Genomic DNA, 18,500 nt, shown 5'->3' with positions numbered 1-18,500 from the left:
TCCCCTGCATCTGGGAAAACAAGAACTGAACTAACCAATAACAAAATGTAGAACAGTACTGACCCATCCAAGAAGCTCTTTTGGATTTGTAAAAGGCCATCATCCTGTTCTTTGGGCAGTGCTGACATTTTCAAAAGGGCACATCCATTATGGCAGGACCAACACCATATCTGCAAAGGGGGAAAAAAGATTTTTCAGATATAACATACACAATCCAGGAGACAGGTAAGCTTAGCATTTAAATTCATACAGGGAAGTGTTTCACTTTAGTAAGAAATGGCTGGATGTATTCACCTTTGTTAAGCCAGAGAGTAGTTACGTAAGTGAAAAACACCGATTTAGTCTTAAAACAAAACAAACCAGGTCTAGATAGTCACACGGAGCCTTGCTTATGGTCTAATGTATACCTTTTGACTTGCCTTTAGTGCTGGGAGCCGAGACGATGGTGTCACCACCGTTATCAGCACAGATCTCACAAGAGCGCAGCTTACTCGGTCAGGCATCTTACGTCAATTAACCCATTTGATACTCACAGTCACGCTCGGAGACAGTAAGATCCCTAACCCCATCAACAGCAAGAAACTGAGGCTTGGAGAGACCAAATAACCTCCTCGAGCTGCACTCTAAGTTCTGACGAAAGGCCAGATGGCATGCAGGGGGCAGCTCCTGTTACCAGAGAAAGTTCACACTAGAAAGAAGGGAAGCTGGCCATTCAACGCAGAAGACCTGTACATGCAAAGCAGTGCAGTATGTAAAGACAACGTGAAGAGGGCTAAGATATGGGTCTACCTTCAAGGAGTTTACACTCTCAAAAGGGAAGTACACTTATAAACATAGTAAAAAGTAGAATGTGGTAAACGAAAGAAGAGAATTTCAAGGAACAACAAAGGGAAGGCGAGACAAGAAGAAATCATATGAACAACCGTGACAGGTTCAGGCACTTTTCTGGCTGCCGTGGGAACTTTGTTTGCTCCGTTTTGCAGGAACGAAAGGAAATGAGAACTGATCTTGGGACAAAGTAATCTGCCAGAAGAGCCCGGTATGGAGGAGAGGGCAAGGCTGGTTGGGGCAGGTGAGTACAGTTGTGGACCTTGAGCCCCATAAAGGCCTGGTTAAGAGTTGAGAATGGCCAGAGGCCGGCCACTGCTCTGCTGACCGCGTCCTCAGCCTTAGCTCAAAGGTAAACCTAGAGGAAGATGATGCCTTTTATAATTCTGCTACATGGAGATGGTACCTTTTTGCTTCTCATCTGCAATGAATGGTATAAACCATATACTGGCCATGCTAGCAGCAGACGCCGGGGCCACAAAGTTCAAGATCAGCACACAGTCCAGGTGCTACTCTGCACTCCACTTAGAAAGCCAGGACGCACAATTGGTTTGGGGGTTTCAGGGGAAGAGAACAGAATCAGTGCTGGGTATATTAGGACCTGTGTACAGATATCCAGAAGACACATTAGATGAGGGTTACAAGTTTAGGAGGGGAAGCCCGGACTGGGGTTGTGGACATGGCAGCTGGCTGCCACCAGACATGGAAGAGACGAGAGCCCACCCAGGTAGTGAGGGCAGAAGAACACAGAACTGTTTCAGGAAATGCCAAAAAGCAATGACTCCCCTTCTCAGGGCCAAGCCGTACTTGGACTCTTTAAGATTCAAAATGAGGTTGGAAGTGTTAGGACACCAAGACAAATCAAAGGGCCCTTTACTGTCCTCCCCCTCCCTTTCCCAATGTCATGCTAAGCAACATACAGAAACCAGCACACAGTTTCTATCCTTCTGCCAAGGGTGGCGGCATTTTGAATGCCCAAGCAATCCTGTCCCCCTAGCTGGGTGCAGCTCACTCGTACAAAAGGGGACAGGAACTCTTAGCTATGACTAGGTGACAGGTTCTTTTTTTTTTTCCTAAAGATTTTATTTACCTGACATAGAGAGACAGTGAGAGAGGGGAACACAAGCAGGGGGAGGGTGAGAGGGAGAAGCAGGCTTCCCGCTGGGCAGGGAGCCCGATGAGGGGCTTGATCCCAGGACCGTGGGATCACGACCTGAGCCAAAGGCAGATGCCTAACGACTGAGCCACCCAGGCGCCCCTAGATGACAGGTTCTAAGAAATTATGTGTCCTTTATCCTTTTTCTCTCTTCTCCTGGGGCAGAAGGGGTTGGCTCTTGTTGATATTCAGCCATTAATAACTCATTTTCTTTTGAGGGCACAACCATACCTGTCTCATCTCATCTGAGGCAATTTCCCTTACTGTTCTCTATTTGAAAAAATAAATAAAAAACAAGCAAAATTCTTGGTCAAAGACAGACTTCTCATTGGAAATTAACAAAAAGCTGGTTTTCTCTTATTGTGATATGTATAATTTCTGTCTGGTGTCTTAGTATAAATGTCTTGACAACAGACAAGAATCACTGCTCGTTAATCCTGTTTAACTTTTAAAAGGGAGAGGAAAAATTATTCATTATTTGATACAGCTTAAGGTTATCTTTTTTGTTGTTGTTTATATTGGTTTAACCCATGTCAAATGTAGTTTACAAAGGGAAAGGACAAGTACCTTTGTATAGAATATACAGACAGCATCACACCACGGGGCCCATGTGGGAGGGGTGCGGGAGACCACTTTCCCTGGGAACAGCAGTTCTAATCCCAGGAATGGCTCTTGACAGAAGGCTGGACAGCCAGGAGCACACTCATCCAGCCCCAATCTCAGCCCCTGCTTTAGCTCGGTTCCCATTTCCTGTGTCTCCCCCCTCCCCCAACTCCTTATAAAGAGCCCCAGGAGCCAAGACGAAGGAGAGGATCGTGTCCCTTGGGGCATGTGGCCCATGTCTGGGGGAAGAAATATACACCACTGAACAGCAAGCACATGGGAGAGGAAAAGGGATACCATGGGAGAGAGAGAGGCAGGCACCCTGAGAGGTGGATGGGCCGAGCCCCCAGCCACCCCTGAAGGGGGCACTGCTTCCAGGTGTTCTTAAAAAAAGAAGAAAATCTTACAACCAAAGGGGAGGGGATGGAGTGGAGGGTGAGGAGTTGTCCCATTTACACACAACATTGTAAACATACACAGCCTATATTACATATGCTTCAGTCTGGTGTTTGCATGTCTGTCTGTCCGTCTGTCAGTCTGGGGGCTGGATCTCAGGAGCCTTGCCCCACTACTCCCCCCCACCTCCACCTCCTTGCCCCACCCTGGGGACAGAACCTGGAACAGGTATGGTCCCCAGTCTTGGTGGCAGCCAGCAGGCAGGGCCTGGGCCTCAGCCTCCACTCTGGCTCCAGAGTCCTGTGTGTGTATATGTGTGTGCGCGCGCGCATGTATGTACACAGGGAACCTGTGTGCAAGTATGTACAAGGGGGAGGGTCACCTCACAGAGGCAGGCAGGTGAGGCTGCTCGAGGCGCAGCCCACCAGGGGTGGCTAGCTCACAAGTAGATTCTCCGCAGGTCTCCGGGCGCCGTGATGGCGTTGCACTGAGGGCAGAGCTTCTTGGCACCCAGGGTCTGCACCCAGCACTCCTCGCAGTGCATATGCCAACACTGGATGGACGTTAGGGGCATCGAGGAGGAATCCATACAGATGAGGCATCTGTAACGGTCCCCATGGGATAGCTGCCGTTCAAGTTCCCTGATCCGAGCCTTCAGGAACTCAAATGTGGTCACAGCTGAATCTTCGTGATTTTCTCGATGTCACTATTCTTGAAGGTCTTCTGCATGGCCTCCTGCTTGCTACTCTCCCCGCTGCTGGTAGATGGCATCTCGTCATTGGCCCATTTAGAAAACTCAGGCGTGATGCGTGTGCTGGGAGGGCCGCCATTTAGGACTGCCTCTCTCTCCTTGGCTTTACCAGGCTCCTTGCCTGTGCAGGGGATGACGTCAGCCTCCGTGTATTGCGGCTTCCCATACTCCAGAGTGTCATCCCCATCCACATCCAGGTCAGCGTCGCTGTCCGGATTCTCTTTGCCACTGCACATGACGAAGCCAGAGCCTCAGAAACCACCTTCCAGGAGAGTGATGGCCCGTATCTGCTTCTGCCTGCACCACTCATACTCCTCAAAGTGGTTGCTGTTTTCATGCTCGATGTCCACGGCATCATCCTCGGCCATGCAGGAGCCTTCCCTCTGCCCTTCATCTTGCTTCCTCCATTTCATTTTCCCAATTCGAGCATTCAGTTGGGTCTGCCGGTTGGCTCGCACTCGCAGGAAGGTTTCCTCCCTCCCTCTGGCCCCCCTGCTCCGCTGGCCGCTCCGGGCCCTCGGCACAGCCGCCGGGGGATGCTCTAACGTGACCCCATGGCCGCCGCACGGTGCCGCCCCAACCCTGGTCTCCGGTGCTCTGGGCCCTGCGGCCGCCCGGCCAACAAGGGTGCCAATGCAGGTGGATTCCCCCCGGCTGCCCCGCGGCGGCCGCGGCCATGTTGGCCCTTAAGGTTATCTTTCTTAACAGAGCCCAAGACAGAACTTTAGGGGAACATCTGCAACTGGATGCTAGAAAGCAGCGTTAAGAAGGAAGAAACTATTAAAGAGGTCAGAGGGCCCAGAAAGCACAGTGTGTCCAAAGCAAGACAAGAATTTAGACACAAAAAAGGTCAAGACCCTAATCAGTGTCAAACCTGCAGTGCTGGTATGGGGGAGTGCTGGTACTGGGTGGGGGGTGGGCAGTGCTGGTATGGGCAAAGGGGATGCACAAGGCCCGCTGACTACTTCTGGAGGGTCCGTCGCAGAGTAGGGGGTAAAAGTCACAGTGCAAGAAGAAATGAGAGAGTCAAGGAAGGAAAATTAGTACAGAGTCTTTAAAGATGTTTGTCAGTACTGGGAGGGAGAACAAGACAGTAGCTTAACTCTTAACGAGGGGCTTCTTCAGGTCAGGGGAGGCTTGAGTGTGCCTTCAGGTAGAGCGGAACACCAGGAAAGATCCACGGGGAGGGGGGAAGGCTGATGGAAGCAGGCTCCTGACAAAGCAAGGGCAGATGAGATCAAGAGCCAGGCAGCTGTTTAGATTCAGGAGAAGGAAACAAGAGCACAGAGAAAAACAGGAGGTGAAGGGGAAAGCCGAGGGAGGTCTTGTCGAGGGTTGTCCACAATCCCACAGAAGTAGGGGAAATATTGTCTCTTGGTGTAAAAATTAAGAATGGAATTACAAACTTAAAGAGAATGAAAAAATGGCTTATACCAGCCCTAGGAAAGAATGATACAGGATCCAAAAGGAGTTAAACAACAGATTGCTGAGCAGAAGAAAGGCCCAACTGAGGCAAGGTGACATATGGCTTTTCCATAACCCATTCAGTAGCACTCTGCTGTTTGGTTTGAATAATCTTTAGCAATGTTCACTAGCCGCACAGCCAAAAAAGATCAATACTCAGGGGCTGGAGAACAGCAGAGGGTAGAGGAGGCCAAGGTCGCTAGAATGGCCGTAAGGATATGACTGAACCTACAAATGATGCAGGTCTTCACTGAAAATAAGTAAAGGCAAGAATAAACACACTAGCTGAAAAGTCAGGGTAAAAAAAAGGCATGGAGATATGGAAATGTTCTGGAACTGGAAAGTGGTAATGGTTGCACAACATTGTAAATACAATAAATGCCACTAGTGGTAAATTTTATGTTATGGGTATGGAGAGCTCTGTGTTCCCTGGGTAAATGTGTCAATTCCATCTTGTGTAATATTTTAATGTTGTCCATTCATGGAAATTCCACTAACAACTTTCAGGACAGATCTAAAAAAAGTGAGAACACCTTCCTAACTGTTTCTACCAAGAAGTTATGTTGCTGGCTCCCCACTCAGATCTCATCAGAATATTTTCTACTTCTCTGCCTCAAGGCCTAGCTAGAACACAGTATCCAAATTTCAACGCTGGATGGAAAGGCAGCCCACTCGCACATGTGTAGACCATTCATCTTTATTTCTTCCCACAGAGCTCACCCTCTTTTCCTCAATCCATCTCTGAAAGGTTAAAGAATGAAGACCCTCATTTTCATTGTTTGAAAACAGTGATTCTCAAAATGTAGTCTATAGATGGGGGGGTTCCCCAAGACCCTTTCAGGTGGCCTGAGAATAATACTAAGAGTTAACTTGTCCTCTTCACCGTGCTGACATCTGCACGGACGGTGCCAAAGCCCTGGTGGGTAAAAGTGCGGGTGCCTTTGGACCACTCAAGGCACCGCTCCCAGATGGCACTGGTCACCACTGTATTCTTCATAGCCACATGCTCGCAGAAAAAAGAAATTGTTCTACTTGAGAATGTCCTTAATGCAGACGAAAAATTACTAGTTTTATTAATCTTGGCCATTACAGATTGATATTTAATATTAACAAGCTTTATAATTGACGTGATGGAGTGGGAAATAAGCACTGAAATACACTGCATGTCTTGAGTGCTGCTACACTAGCTGCTCTCTTCATGGAATTCAAAGAATGAGTGAGAGTCAAACACTGGGTGTTCAGACTTTGGTATGTGGCAGGTGTTCATCCTCAAAACAAAACAAAAAATGAAGTGACCCTATCACTTCAAGGAAAACAACTGACAAATTGTTGTAAATGATAAAAATTGAAGTTTCATGCAAAAATTAGAACTGCGGAAAACTAATCTCTGCCTCTACCTAGACAGCTTCCCAAAACATACAGATTTTTCTGATGAGACAAGGGTGATGTTAATGAGTGTGATTTTTATATAAGGAAACATACTAATATAACCCCGTGAACCAACACTTTCCAAAAGACCACTATGAAAGGTCATAAAATCATGCATGTTTTGGGGCACCTGGGTGGCTCAGTCGTTAAGCATCTGCCTTCGGCTTAGGTCATGATCTCAGGGTTCTGGGATCGAGCCCCGCATCAGGCTCCCTGCTCAGCGGGAAGCCTGCTTCTCCCTCTCCCACTCCCCCTGCTCGTGTTCCCTCTCTCGCTGTCTGTCAAATAAGTAAATAAAATCTTTAAAAAAAAAAATCATGCATGTTTTAAGATCTATTCCAAGTACAAGACAGACCCCCATGGATTTTAATTTAGCAAAGAATGAAAAATTCATTGATTAGGTTTTCAGATTCCTTATTGCAATTAACCTTGATGAAACCACCACTTCTCATTTTTTTTGGTGCACCATCAAAGAATAATATTCTGAATTATCGGAAAAGGTGAATAACTATTCCTCCCTTTCCCAAATATGGATCTGTGTGAGGATGGATTTTCTTCCCGTACTTCAACCAAACCCTAACATACAACAGACCGAATCAAAGAGGTAGATTTAAGAATCCAGTGGTCTTCATTTTTAAAAATGTACAACACTGCTATTCTATGTTTTTGTTTTGAACAATAGCTATTTTTCACAAAAATATGCTATTTACACTAACGTGGTAAGCTTATTGCTAAAATAAACTAAAATTTTTTGTTTCTCCATATGGCAAATATCAAACAATATAATCCACATAAAAAAAGTCTTTGAAATTCTCAATAACCTTTTAGAGTATAGAGTGTTGAGATCAGAAAGTATAAGAACCTCTGCTCTCAAGCAAAGGTTACAAACTAATGGGACATGAGCCAACTCTAGCCCAAAGACCTGTTTTTTAAACATCTGAATCAACTGCATACATTTAGAAATTGGGGAAAGTCACAACTCACATAAAAATCCCTATCTCTGGCTTCTCCTGAGAAATCAGGATATCTGGCAAGACCAGGCCCATATTCCACATGGCACAAACCGGCTGGCAGAGAAAAGCAGCCTCCCCCTTAACTCAGGTGGATGGTCTCTGGTTCACTGCAAGGGCCAAGCTCATTACCTGCCCTGCCTACAATGGGACCTACATGTGACCCTTATTAAACATCTTGCCTCCCATCCAGGAGTGACCTTTTTCGTGAACAAGCCATGGGCACAGTACAGCATTTATTTGTAATTCTCATTCCTTACTAAATTCCCTGAAGGCTTGGCAACTCCCAACCACCAATTAGAAACTGGAGTAACTGCCAAAGCCTTGCTTTCTTTGATTAGTAACACATTAAATATGGCTCCCATCCCAGTCTATTCTGTGAAAACTAAGTAAACTCTCCATGTTGTCTCTGGGAGAAAAAATGGCCACACGCACTCAAAAATTAATAGTGGGGCCAAAAAGAATCTTAAACCCTACTACCCTTCGAGCGGGGGACTCAGCCTCAAAATGATTTCAGGTGCAAAATCAGGCTGGCTTTCAACACTAGGCAGATCTGTAATCCTCTTCAATCTCTACGATGTTTCTGCTAAAAACTCTACTGCATCTGTGAAAACTTCAGAGCTGTCCCAGGGAGCCTCATGTCTGAGAGACTCTTTTAGTGAGCCCCTGAGATATTTCTGGATCCCTTTTGGACGGAGGACCAAAGCCAAGGGCTTTAAATAGAATAATCTGCCAGAATGGGCTGATGAGCAACCCATGGCTATTAGGGTTTCCAGATGTACTCACTGGTATGCCACGACCCTGAAAGCATCGCACGTCCTCTTCAGGAAGAGGGGTGGGGACAACAAAGTATGCTGGCAATCTAGAAGAAAGAGATGTCATCAGTTTTAGTACTGGAGTAAGTCACTAAATATGAAGGCTCAACTTTAATGAAGTGAGGAAGCAAAACACAGTAGTAAGGACACGAACCTTATTTCCCTCTTAAGAAGAACCAGTGCAGACGAACTATCTCCAGCCAAATCAGCCGGGACTCTCGGTTCAAATCCTAGCTCTTCCTCTGATTCTGTGTGACCCTAAGTAAGCTACCCCACTTCTCTGGGTCTGTTTCCTCATCCATGAAATGAGGGAACTGGAATATATGATACCTACAAGTATATGAATTTCAAAATTGGGAGTGCTCTTTCTCATCACATAGGGGCAATTAAGCACCCATGTTTTCAGTCAGCTAATATAAAAACCAGTAATTACAATGACTGCTGCCTAGACATTTTATCAAGCATTCTGACAAGAAACATTTAACTGCTTCCTGTAGGCCAGACTTAAATTCCTTAATACAATTACTCATTTTACCCTGACAACTCTATGAGGTATGTACTATTATTCCATTTCACAGCTAGAGAAACTGAGCACCACTAAGGCCCTTCACAGATTATACAGCTAGTAAGCATTAGTAGAGCTATGACCTGAACCCAACCAGTATGGCTTCAGTTTCTGTATGAGAAAATTTAGGTTCTAAAAATGACCTGTTAAGTGGTAGGAAGTGGGAAAGTTAGGTTTTCAGAGTTGCAAAGATCAAGAGATATACAGAGACACCACCTCTTCCTCTAGTTAGCAAATGCAGGTTTCTATTAATAAGAAACCTGCTAAGTTGAATCACTGTGGAGCTGGAAAACCCTTTCACTCAAAGAGCTTGATATAAAGCCTCAAGGGAAGTAAGAAGGTGTCTATGGTGTAAGAACTACAATGGAAAATAATGGATGGTACCTGTATGCATGCTGCATGTTTGAAGTCAGTCCTGTAAGTATCAGGTGATGGGACAGATGGACTTTCTAAGTTGAACAGGTTGGAATTTGAATGTGATCAAGTCCCTAGATCTAATAAATCCCTAGGGAATGGAGCACCATTTTAAACACCAGCAAAATCCAGATTATAGGCAACAATCAGAAAATAGCCTGGTTTCTTCAAATAAATTGCAAGAAAACAAATGGTGGGAAGCTCTACAGATTAAGAGACTTGAGAAACCTATCAATCAATTGCAAGATAATCAATATCACTGAGTCTTCATTAATGATAAAATGGATAAAAAGATGAAAAATTGTTCTAAAAATTTATAAAAACAATGGGGAAATTTTTGAACACTGACTTATGTTACTGAATGATACTGACTGAGGATTTTAATGCTAAATTTGAAAAGCGTGATAATGGTTTTTTTTATTTTTTATTGTTATGTTAATCACCATATATTACATCATTAGTTTTTGATGTAGGGTTCCATGATTCATTGGCATGATAATGGTTTTATGGTTATATTTATAAAAAGAGTTCTTAATTGTTAGAGATGTATACCGAAAAATTCATGAATGAAATGTGATGAGGTCTGGAATTTATTTCCAAATAATCCAAGGGAAGCACAGAGAAAATAGGATTAGGCATGAGTTAATAATTGTTGAAGGGGGGCTGATGGGTAAAAGGGAATCTATCATAGTCTCTTTTATACTGCTTGAAATTTTCCATTAAAAAAAATCTTAAAGGTAATTAAAAAGAAAAAAACCTCTCATTATATTTTAACGTAGGACCAGGTTTGAAAAACACTGGTCAAGGACAAGATACTTCAAACCATCAAAATTGTTTTAATGCATCGGTGGTAAGGTATCCCTTCTTCAGGTGTTATCACTGACGTAAACAAACAAACCCTCCCCAAAAAATCTCTTCACATATCAATGAACTCAGGCTGCCCATTAAAATCACACGGGAAGATTAAAAACCTCCCTACGTCCAGGCTCCCCCCACAGAACTATTAAGTATATCAGAAGCTTGAAGAAAAAAATCCGAAGCTCAAGAGCTCCCCAGTGTACAAGGAGGATGACAGCTGTTGTTCTAGAAGATCCTGCTACTCCAAGTATGCAGCAGCATCACTTGGACAGCACATTTCTCCAGCTCAACCTCGGACCCACTGAATCAGAATCTGCATGTTAATCCCTGGATGACCGTGGAAGTAGCGCTGTGCCAGCAACACACCAACAGACCACAGTTTCTCTGCCTTCACAGGAGAGCTACCTGCGGGTTTGGGTTAGCCCTGAGTCTCAGCTCATTCTGCAGAGCTGGGGCCACAAGGTTTTTTAAAGATTTGCATGTCTTCCCCTTCTAGTACTAGTGAGGTTGAATTTTTTACCATGTTGGTTAGCGAGTTAATTTTCTCTTATAAAGAATCTTCCATCAAAGGGGGGAAAATGTCAGAACCAAGTGTATTAGCATATGCAGCATGAATTGGCTCCAGAAAGGAGGCTGCACAGAGATGGACAGCTCTGCACCAGTGAGAGGAGTCTGAGATGTCCTCTCTTGTCCCAGCAAACTACTAGGAGGTTCCACAGGCTCTCTGCTGTGAGGCTCCCAATGTCCACAAACAGCTAACCCTCCCTCCTTGGAGAGCAGTCATTCTACTCATCAGGATGAGCTTCCAAACACAAAGTCAACGGCCTTTCCAACTACAGGACGACTTTATTATTGAAGGAATAATAAAGGCTAGGCCTTCGTTAGGGTGAGGAAACCCTCAGAGGGACAACAGCAGGCCAGCAATGTCTTCCTGGGGCAGCATCAGTTCACAGGCCTGTGTGACACACGCCCATAGGGTAATGGACCTTCTGATACCTTGACAGGGAGGCAGGATGGCAGAAAAAAGGCTTTTCAGGAGAGGGAAGACAGGTACTGGAATAGCCAGCTCTGACCTGGGGAGAAGATGAAGTAGACGCTCAGTTTCCTATTATCCAAACTGACTGGAGTGCCCGCTAAGCACTGGAGGAAGGGCTTTCATTACTTTACTCATTCTGGTTCCTATTTCTTGATGCCTCTTAAAACCAGGAACTAGGGGCGCCTGGGTGGCTCAGTCGGCTAAGTGACTGCCTTCAGCTCAGGTCATGATCCTGGGGTCTTGGGATCGAGCCCCGGGTCCGGCTCCCTGCTCGGCGGAGAGCCTGCTTCTCCCTCTCCACCGCCCCCCAACCCCCCCCCACCGCCTGCCACTCTGCCTACTTGTGCTGTCAAATAAATAAATAAAATTAAAAAAAAAAAAAAAAAAAACCAAACCAAAAAACCAGGCACTATACTTGGTACTGAGGATATAATGATGAAAAAAAAAAAAGGGTCCTTGATTCTCCAGAGTTGACAGGTTGCAGAAACAAACATTTCCAAATGGTGACACAGATAAAAATAAACTCACAATCATAGGAAGTGCTGTGAGGAGAGGCATGAGCACAAAGAAAGCTCTCACTGAGACCTGACCTAGTCTTGGGCAGGCTCCCTACTAAAGTAACACCTGAGCTAAGATCTGACAAGTAAGATGGAAACTACCCTTGTGCTGCTAAAAAGCAAAAGGAGCATCCCAGACAGGAGACCACCCAGGCAAGGCCTATGGTAGGGGGTCAGTATGGTCAGAGGAAGGTAGAGGGGGGAGTCAGGCAGGAGTCAAACCATGAAAGGCCTTGTAGATACAGAGAATGGATGCTGGGGGACCAGAGTGGGTGGTGGAGACCATGTAGGCAGCACCACAGTGGTCCAGGTGAGAAACAAAGCACAACTTGCCCTGTATCTTCTCCACAGGGCAGAAAAGGGTAGGGGATTGTATGTACGGCTAGGGCCGTCCCAGGGATATGTGTTTGCGCTGAGTGCTCCCAGAACTAAAATCTTGCCAAAGCCCCATTTTCCCTGCTAACCACTAATTAAAAGCTTCCTTCCCATGGGCACCTGGGTAAAGCTGAGTCAGTTGGGCATCTGATTCTTAGTTTCAGCTCGGGTCATGATCCAATGGGTCCTGGGATCGAGCCCCACTTCAGGCTCCACACTCAGTGGAGTGTCTGCTCAAAGATTCTCTCCCCCTCACAGACTCACTCACACTTGTGCTCTCTCTGAAATAAATAAACCTTTAAAACCTTCCTCCCCACCTGCCTTTTCTACCAGGTATATTTTTGATGCTGACAACTAAATAAATACCAATGAATTTAATCAGTATGTGACAGGATTTTTTAAAAACAATTCTCGGGGGTGCCTGGGTGGCTCAGTTGTTAAGCATCTGCCTTCGGCTCAGGTCATGGTCCCAGTGGACCTGGGATCGAGCCCCGCGTCGGGCTCCCTGCTCCGCGGGAAGCCTGCTTCTCCCTCTCCCCACTCCCCCTGCTTGTGTTCCCTCTCTCGCTGTGTCTCTAATAAATAAATAAAATTTTTAAAAAAATAAAAACAATTATCGGAATGGGGACGCCTTCTATCAGCGTCAACATATTACAAACTATCACCTCCTAGGTGCAGGGGTTTCTAACCTCTTTCTGAGCAAGAGCTAGCTTTCCGTTTTCAAGCTCTGTGACTGGAAAGAGCGGGGAGGAGGAGAAGGGCAGGAATGGGGCCGTGACATTTGCTCTGCAGGTCCCTCCCCACTGTCATTCCGGGTTGTGCTGTCAGGAGAGCTAAGTTTATAAATGTTTGAGATTGGGGAGGCCTGGGTGGCTCCGTTGGTTAAGCACCTGCCTTTGGTTCAGGTCATGATCCCAGGGTCCTGGGATCAAGCCCTACATCGGGATCAAGCCCTGCATTGGGCTTCTTGCTCAATGGGGAGTCTGCTTCTCCCTCTCCCTGCCGCTCCCCCTGGCTTGTGCTCTGTCAAATAAATAAATAAAATCTCTTTTAAAAAGAAATATCGGTTAAGCATCTGCCTTTGGCTCAGGTCATGATCCCAGGGTCCTGGGATCGAGCCCCGTATCAGGCTCCCTGCTCAGCGGGGAGCCTGCTTCTCCCTCTCCCTCTGCCTGCCTCTCTGCCTACTTGTGCTCTCTGTATCTCTCTGCCAAATAAATACATTAAAAAAACTTAAAAAAAAAAAAAGAAATACAAATTTTATGAAATTGCTAGCAGGATATTGAAGAGTATGTTCCAAAATGAGAAGATTCAAGCTTCTAAAAAAGAATTATGCAGGGGTGCCTGGGTAGCGCAGTCAGTTAAGCATCCAACTCTTGGTTTTGGCTCAGGTCATGATCTCAGGGTTGTGAGATCAAGCCTTGCGTCAGGCTCAGCGCTCTGTGGGGAGTCTGCTTGAGATTCTCCCTTTCCCTCTGCTTCTCCTGCTTGTGCACGTGCGCACTCTCTCTCAAATAAATCTTTTTTAAAAAAGTATTATGCAGAGTCAGCCTTTAAAAATGTAGGTCAGGGGCGCCTGGGTGGCTCAGATGGTTAAGCATCTGCCTTCGGCTCAGGTCATGATCCCAGAGTCCTAGAATCAAGATCAAGCCCCACATCCGGCTCCCTGCTTGGCGAGGAACCTGCTTCTCCCTCTCCCTCTACTGTTCCCCCTGCTTGTGCTCTCTCACTCTCTGTCAAATAAATACATATTTTTTTAAATAAAATAAAAATAAAAAAATGTAGGTCAGATCACATCATGCCTCTGCCTTTTCCTCACTGCACGATAAATGCTGAAAGCCTCCTCCCCTTCACCATCCAAACACCTCCCTCTGCCCCGACCTCACCCCCTACTACTCTGTCCCTTGATGGCTCCTCACCAGCCCCTGGGCTCCTTGCTGTTCCCTCACAGAAGCCAGACAACACTCCACCTCAGGGTCTTTGCCTCTACCGTCCCCTGTGCCCGACCAACCCTCCCCACCAACACTTCCAGCACTCCCTAGCCCCTGTGATCTATTTTTCTCCATAGCACTTACTACCTTTTAATACTCTCTGATCACTCATTTATTCTATCATTGTTTTCCTCCCACTAGTGTGAAAGTTCCAGGACGGCAGGAATTTTTAGGCTCTTTGTTTACTGCTGTATCTCTAGTAGCCAGGACACTTCCTGGTGCACAGTGGCCACTCAAAGATTTGTTTTAAAGATTTACCCATTTATTTGAGAGAGAGAAAGAGTGTGCACACAGGGGGAAGGAGAGAGAGGGAGGGAGAGAGAGAAGCAGGCTCCCCACTGAGCAGAGACTGACGCGGGGCTCAATCCCACAACCCCAAGACCATGACCTGAGCCAAAACCAAGAGTCGCACGCCTAACCAACTGTGCCACCCAGGTGCCCTGCCAAAGATTTTTATTGAATAAATGAAGTGCTAAGTAAAAGGAAAGCAAATATACAATATAAATTCAAAAATGCCTCTAATAGTTTTACATTTAGACTCTACATACAATGGGAAAAAAAAGACACAAATTCACTTTTGAATGTTTTAAGGGACATCTTAAGGGTTTCTTAAGCACAGTACCAACATGGAAAACGTGGACCCCTCCTACGCTGCTGATGGGAGTGTAAATGGTACAGCCACTGGGGAAAACAGTCTGGCAGTTCCTCAGACAGTTAAACAGAGTTATCATATGACCCAGCAATTCTATCCTAGGAATACATACACACACACACACACACACACACACACACACACACACACACACACACCTAGGCATACACACACACACAGAGAGAGAGAGAACTGGAAACCTAAAACCTTGTAAACAAATGTTCATAGCAGCATTATTCATGATAGCCTATCAACTGATGAATGGATAAATAAAATGTGGTCTATCCATACCATGGAATATTATTCAGCAATAAAAAAGAATGGAATGCTGCTACATGCTACAACATGGATGAGCCTTGACAACATTATGCTAAGTGAAGAAGCCAAGCATAAAGACCACTTATTATCAGATTCCATTTATATGAAATCTTGAGACTAAGCAAACTATGGAGACAGAAAGTAGATTAGAGGTTGCCTAAGGCTGGGGGTGCTGAGGGCACATGGGGAGCAACTACTAAGCGGAGTATGAGGTTTCTTCTGAGGCTGATGAAAACATTCTAAAATTGACTGTGGTGATGGTTGCACAACCCTGTGAATAGATTTCAAAATACTGTGTACCTCAAATGTGTGAATTGTATGGCATGTGAATTCAATCTCAATAAAGCCATTAAAAAAAAAAAAGCAGAGCACTGAATGCTTACCTTTCACCAACTTTATAGCCTTCATTGACACTCACTGCTTTGTACTTGACATTGCCTTTGGTCCGTTCCAATTCCCAACACCAGTCCTTAAGTGTGTCAAACATTACCGTATGGTTCTTGGGATCGGTGGCTAACAAAACAAATTTAAAAAGAAAGTCTTGTCATGAAGTACAGGTATTTTAATGACGTGAAAGTGGATCCGTAAGCCCCAATTTTGTTCATTAAGCCCATTTTTATCCAAGCACAGCAAGTTCACTGCTTAATCCTAACCTTGTTCCTTTTTTTTTGTCATTAACTCAAAATTATGATGAAGGGTCTGTCTTTTTATACTGGAGGAAAGGAGGTGTTCTTGTTCCACTCCTTGCAAAAGTAATTTATAGCTCCATTTTCAGTCATCTGACCATGAGATAATTTATATAACATGAAAGATCCTGTGAAACACTAGAAGACAGGCTTGGCACAAATGCTACAAATAATAAAATATTTTTAGCCCTACCAATATGTGCATAAGATGGCAAACTCATTTGAATAGCATGTCAGATCCCTGAATGTAAATCCTCCTTCAATTTGCAGATGCATTCATTGCCAACAAGAGGATTTTCCAGTGTGACATAGTTACTAACGGCCATCACCAGATCAGACAGCTGTGGTGAGGGTCAGGGCTTGCTAGTCAGGGACTGCACCATGGTCATGGAGACTTCTGTCCCTCACCCTGCATTAGGGGGAAATGTCCAGGAGCACTACGCTTGCAGCCCAGATGTGTCCTCGGTCCTCTCCTAAGCCACAAACCACTGGGTGACATGCACCAAAACAGTCTCAGCTATTTACACATATCAGTTCAAGCCCTCGTGCATTTCAAAAAAGAAACCCAAGCATTCTGGGGAAAACAGTGTTTGATAAAACTCCCCCATGCTATTTTATTAAAATAAAACCAGATCGTAGTACAAACGATAATAAGAATAATGACAAAAACAGTGGTTAAGCTTATATAGCACTTAGTATGTGCCAGGTACTGTTCTGAGCATACTATGTTTTATTAACTCCATCTTCACAATCCTACAGGGTAGGTAATATTAATTCCTCCATTTTACAGATGTGGCAGAGAAAGATCAAGAAACTTGCCTAAGGTCACAGAGCTAGGCAATGGCAGAACTGGAATCCAAGCCCAAGGAGCTGTAAGGGATTTCCATAAAGTAATAAACACCAAAAAAATTTCCCCATGGACACAAATAATAGTAAGATTCCTATTCAGAGTAGATAATTCTTTTAGCAACACAGATAAGTCCTTCCCTAAAATGCCACGTCACAGTATTCAGGACCTTTCAGCCAAAGCATATTTTGTGAATTATTAAGCCAGAAACTAACTGAAGATGTTCAGGCTGCAAAGCACCCACCTCTACAAACCCCTACTAAACGCAAAAGTTAACTGTTCAATTAGCATCCATCAGTTATAACATTTACTTCTCAAAAAATGGGGGTTGGAAAGAGGATTAAAAAAAAAAAGATGGAAAATAGAATAGAAGATGCCACATTATCCTGGGCCTTGTGACACACACACACAAAACAAAACAAAACAAAACACCACTAGGTGAAGAAACGGCGAGAGTCAATCAACGTAAGGGTTGGAACACAGATCAACATAGTCTTGGGGAGCCAAGAAACTATCCTATACTGAGTCTGGACCAAGAGTCAGGATATAAGGAAGAGACAGAATTCTTAAAAATAGAGTATGATTTTTCAAATGTAAACCCAGTAGATGTTTATATAAATTACAGTAATTCATAAATCAGTCATATTTTGTGTAGCTCATATTGCACCAAGCTGTTGTAAGCCAGTTACTCAGCACTTGAACGTGTAGCTACAGTGAAAGGATCTGTCATTCTAAGATGAACTTACTGAATTAAGGAACTAATTTTATGTTCAGTCTAACGCTAGAGCTAAGCATTATCTTAAGTTAGTGTAATTCTCTGAAATAATCCACCCTGAATAATACACAGTTATACTTTCAATTAACCCTCACTTAATTGACTGTACCACACGTGCTATGGATTTAACAATTTATAATCTTAACAACACTTCAACCAAGGCTTTAACACTGCTGTTTTTATAATGAGAAAACACCTGCCCCCAAAATTTAGTGTCATCCCCAGGATCACACCGCTACTGAGCAGCTAGGCAAGGACTTGAACTCAAGTGGGACAGACTCCAAAACTCACAGCTTTTCTACTAAGTCACCATAGTCCCCAAAATGCAACCTGCTCTCTCAGATATCTACATCTCTGCACATGCTGATCCCGGCTGCCTAAAATACTCCTCTGTGCCCACCAGACACCCCCACATCCTCCACTATCGGCTCCAGCACAGCCTGTGCCCTGTGACAGCCTCCCCGCACCACCCGCAGTGTGACCAGCCCCTCCACCAAAGGACACAGCTCTCAGCTGTCTCTGCTTAGACTTGATGCTCATAAAGGACAGGGATTTAGTCCTACCCACTTCCATCCCCAAGTCCTGACCCACAGCAAGCGTTCAAAAATGTTGAACAAATGAGCAGTTCAACTCTACACTCCAGAAGGCCCCATGTATGCTGTTAAACTAACATGCCACTTCCCTAACGAAAAGCACATAGCACACAGGGTCACTCAACATCAACCTGATGTTAAGATTGACCGGCAGAGTGAGGAAACAGACCGAGGAGAGAGATGGAGAGAAGAAGACAGACATCTGTGGAAACACTGTACAATGCTAGCCATTATTAATAGCGAATTCAAATGACCAATGTTTCTTAGTTAAAAAACTGCTCCCTTTTTCAGTGAACTGAATGGAAGACATTTAGAATTTAAGTTATGTAAGCATATTTGCTTTCTGATGTGCTCTCTTATGTACAACTGCTGTTCCATTTCC

At 44.8% G+C, this 18,500-nt stretch overlaps 1 protein-coding gene and 1 pseudogene across 2 annotated transcripts in view; both read right to left on the bottom strand.

Annotated features, from left to right (window-relative positions):
* The window catches only part of MTMR12 (myotubularin related protein 12), a 68,615-nt gene that overhangs the window by 16,147 nt on the left and 33,968 nt on the right, over positions 1 to 18,500 (bottom strand). For both annotated transcript variants that reach the window (XM_027605860.2, XM_027605861.2), the window contains exons 7-9: positions 15,601 to 15,730; positions 8,423 to 8,498; positions 64 to 170 (exon numbers count right to left, since the gene is read on the bottom strand). In XM_027605860.2, the coding sequence (XP_027461661.1) occupies positions 64 to 170; positions 8,423 to 8,498; positions 15,601 to 15,730 (313 nt within the window). The remainder of the gene's footprint in view (positions 1 to 63; positions 171 to 8,422; positions 8,499 to 15,600; positions 15,731 to 18,500) is intronic.
* On the bottom strand, positions 3,423 to 6,195 carry LOC113929163 (annotated as a pseudogene).

This window comes from Zalophus californianus, chromosome 5 (assembly GCF_009762305.2).
Source record: "Zalophus californianus isolate mZalCal1 chromosome 5, mZalCal1.pri.v2, whole genome shotgun sequence".
NCBI lineage: Eukaryota > Metazoa > Chordata > Mammalia > Carnivora > Otariidae > Zalophus > Zalophus californianus.
The sequence above is the reverse complement of the archived record's forward strand: the minus strand, read 5'-3'. Positions and strand labels throughout refer to the sequence as shown.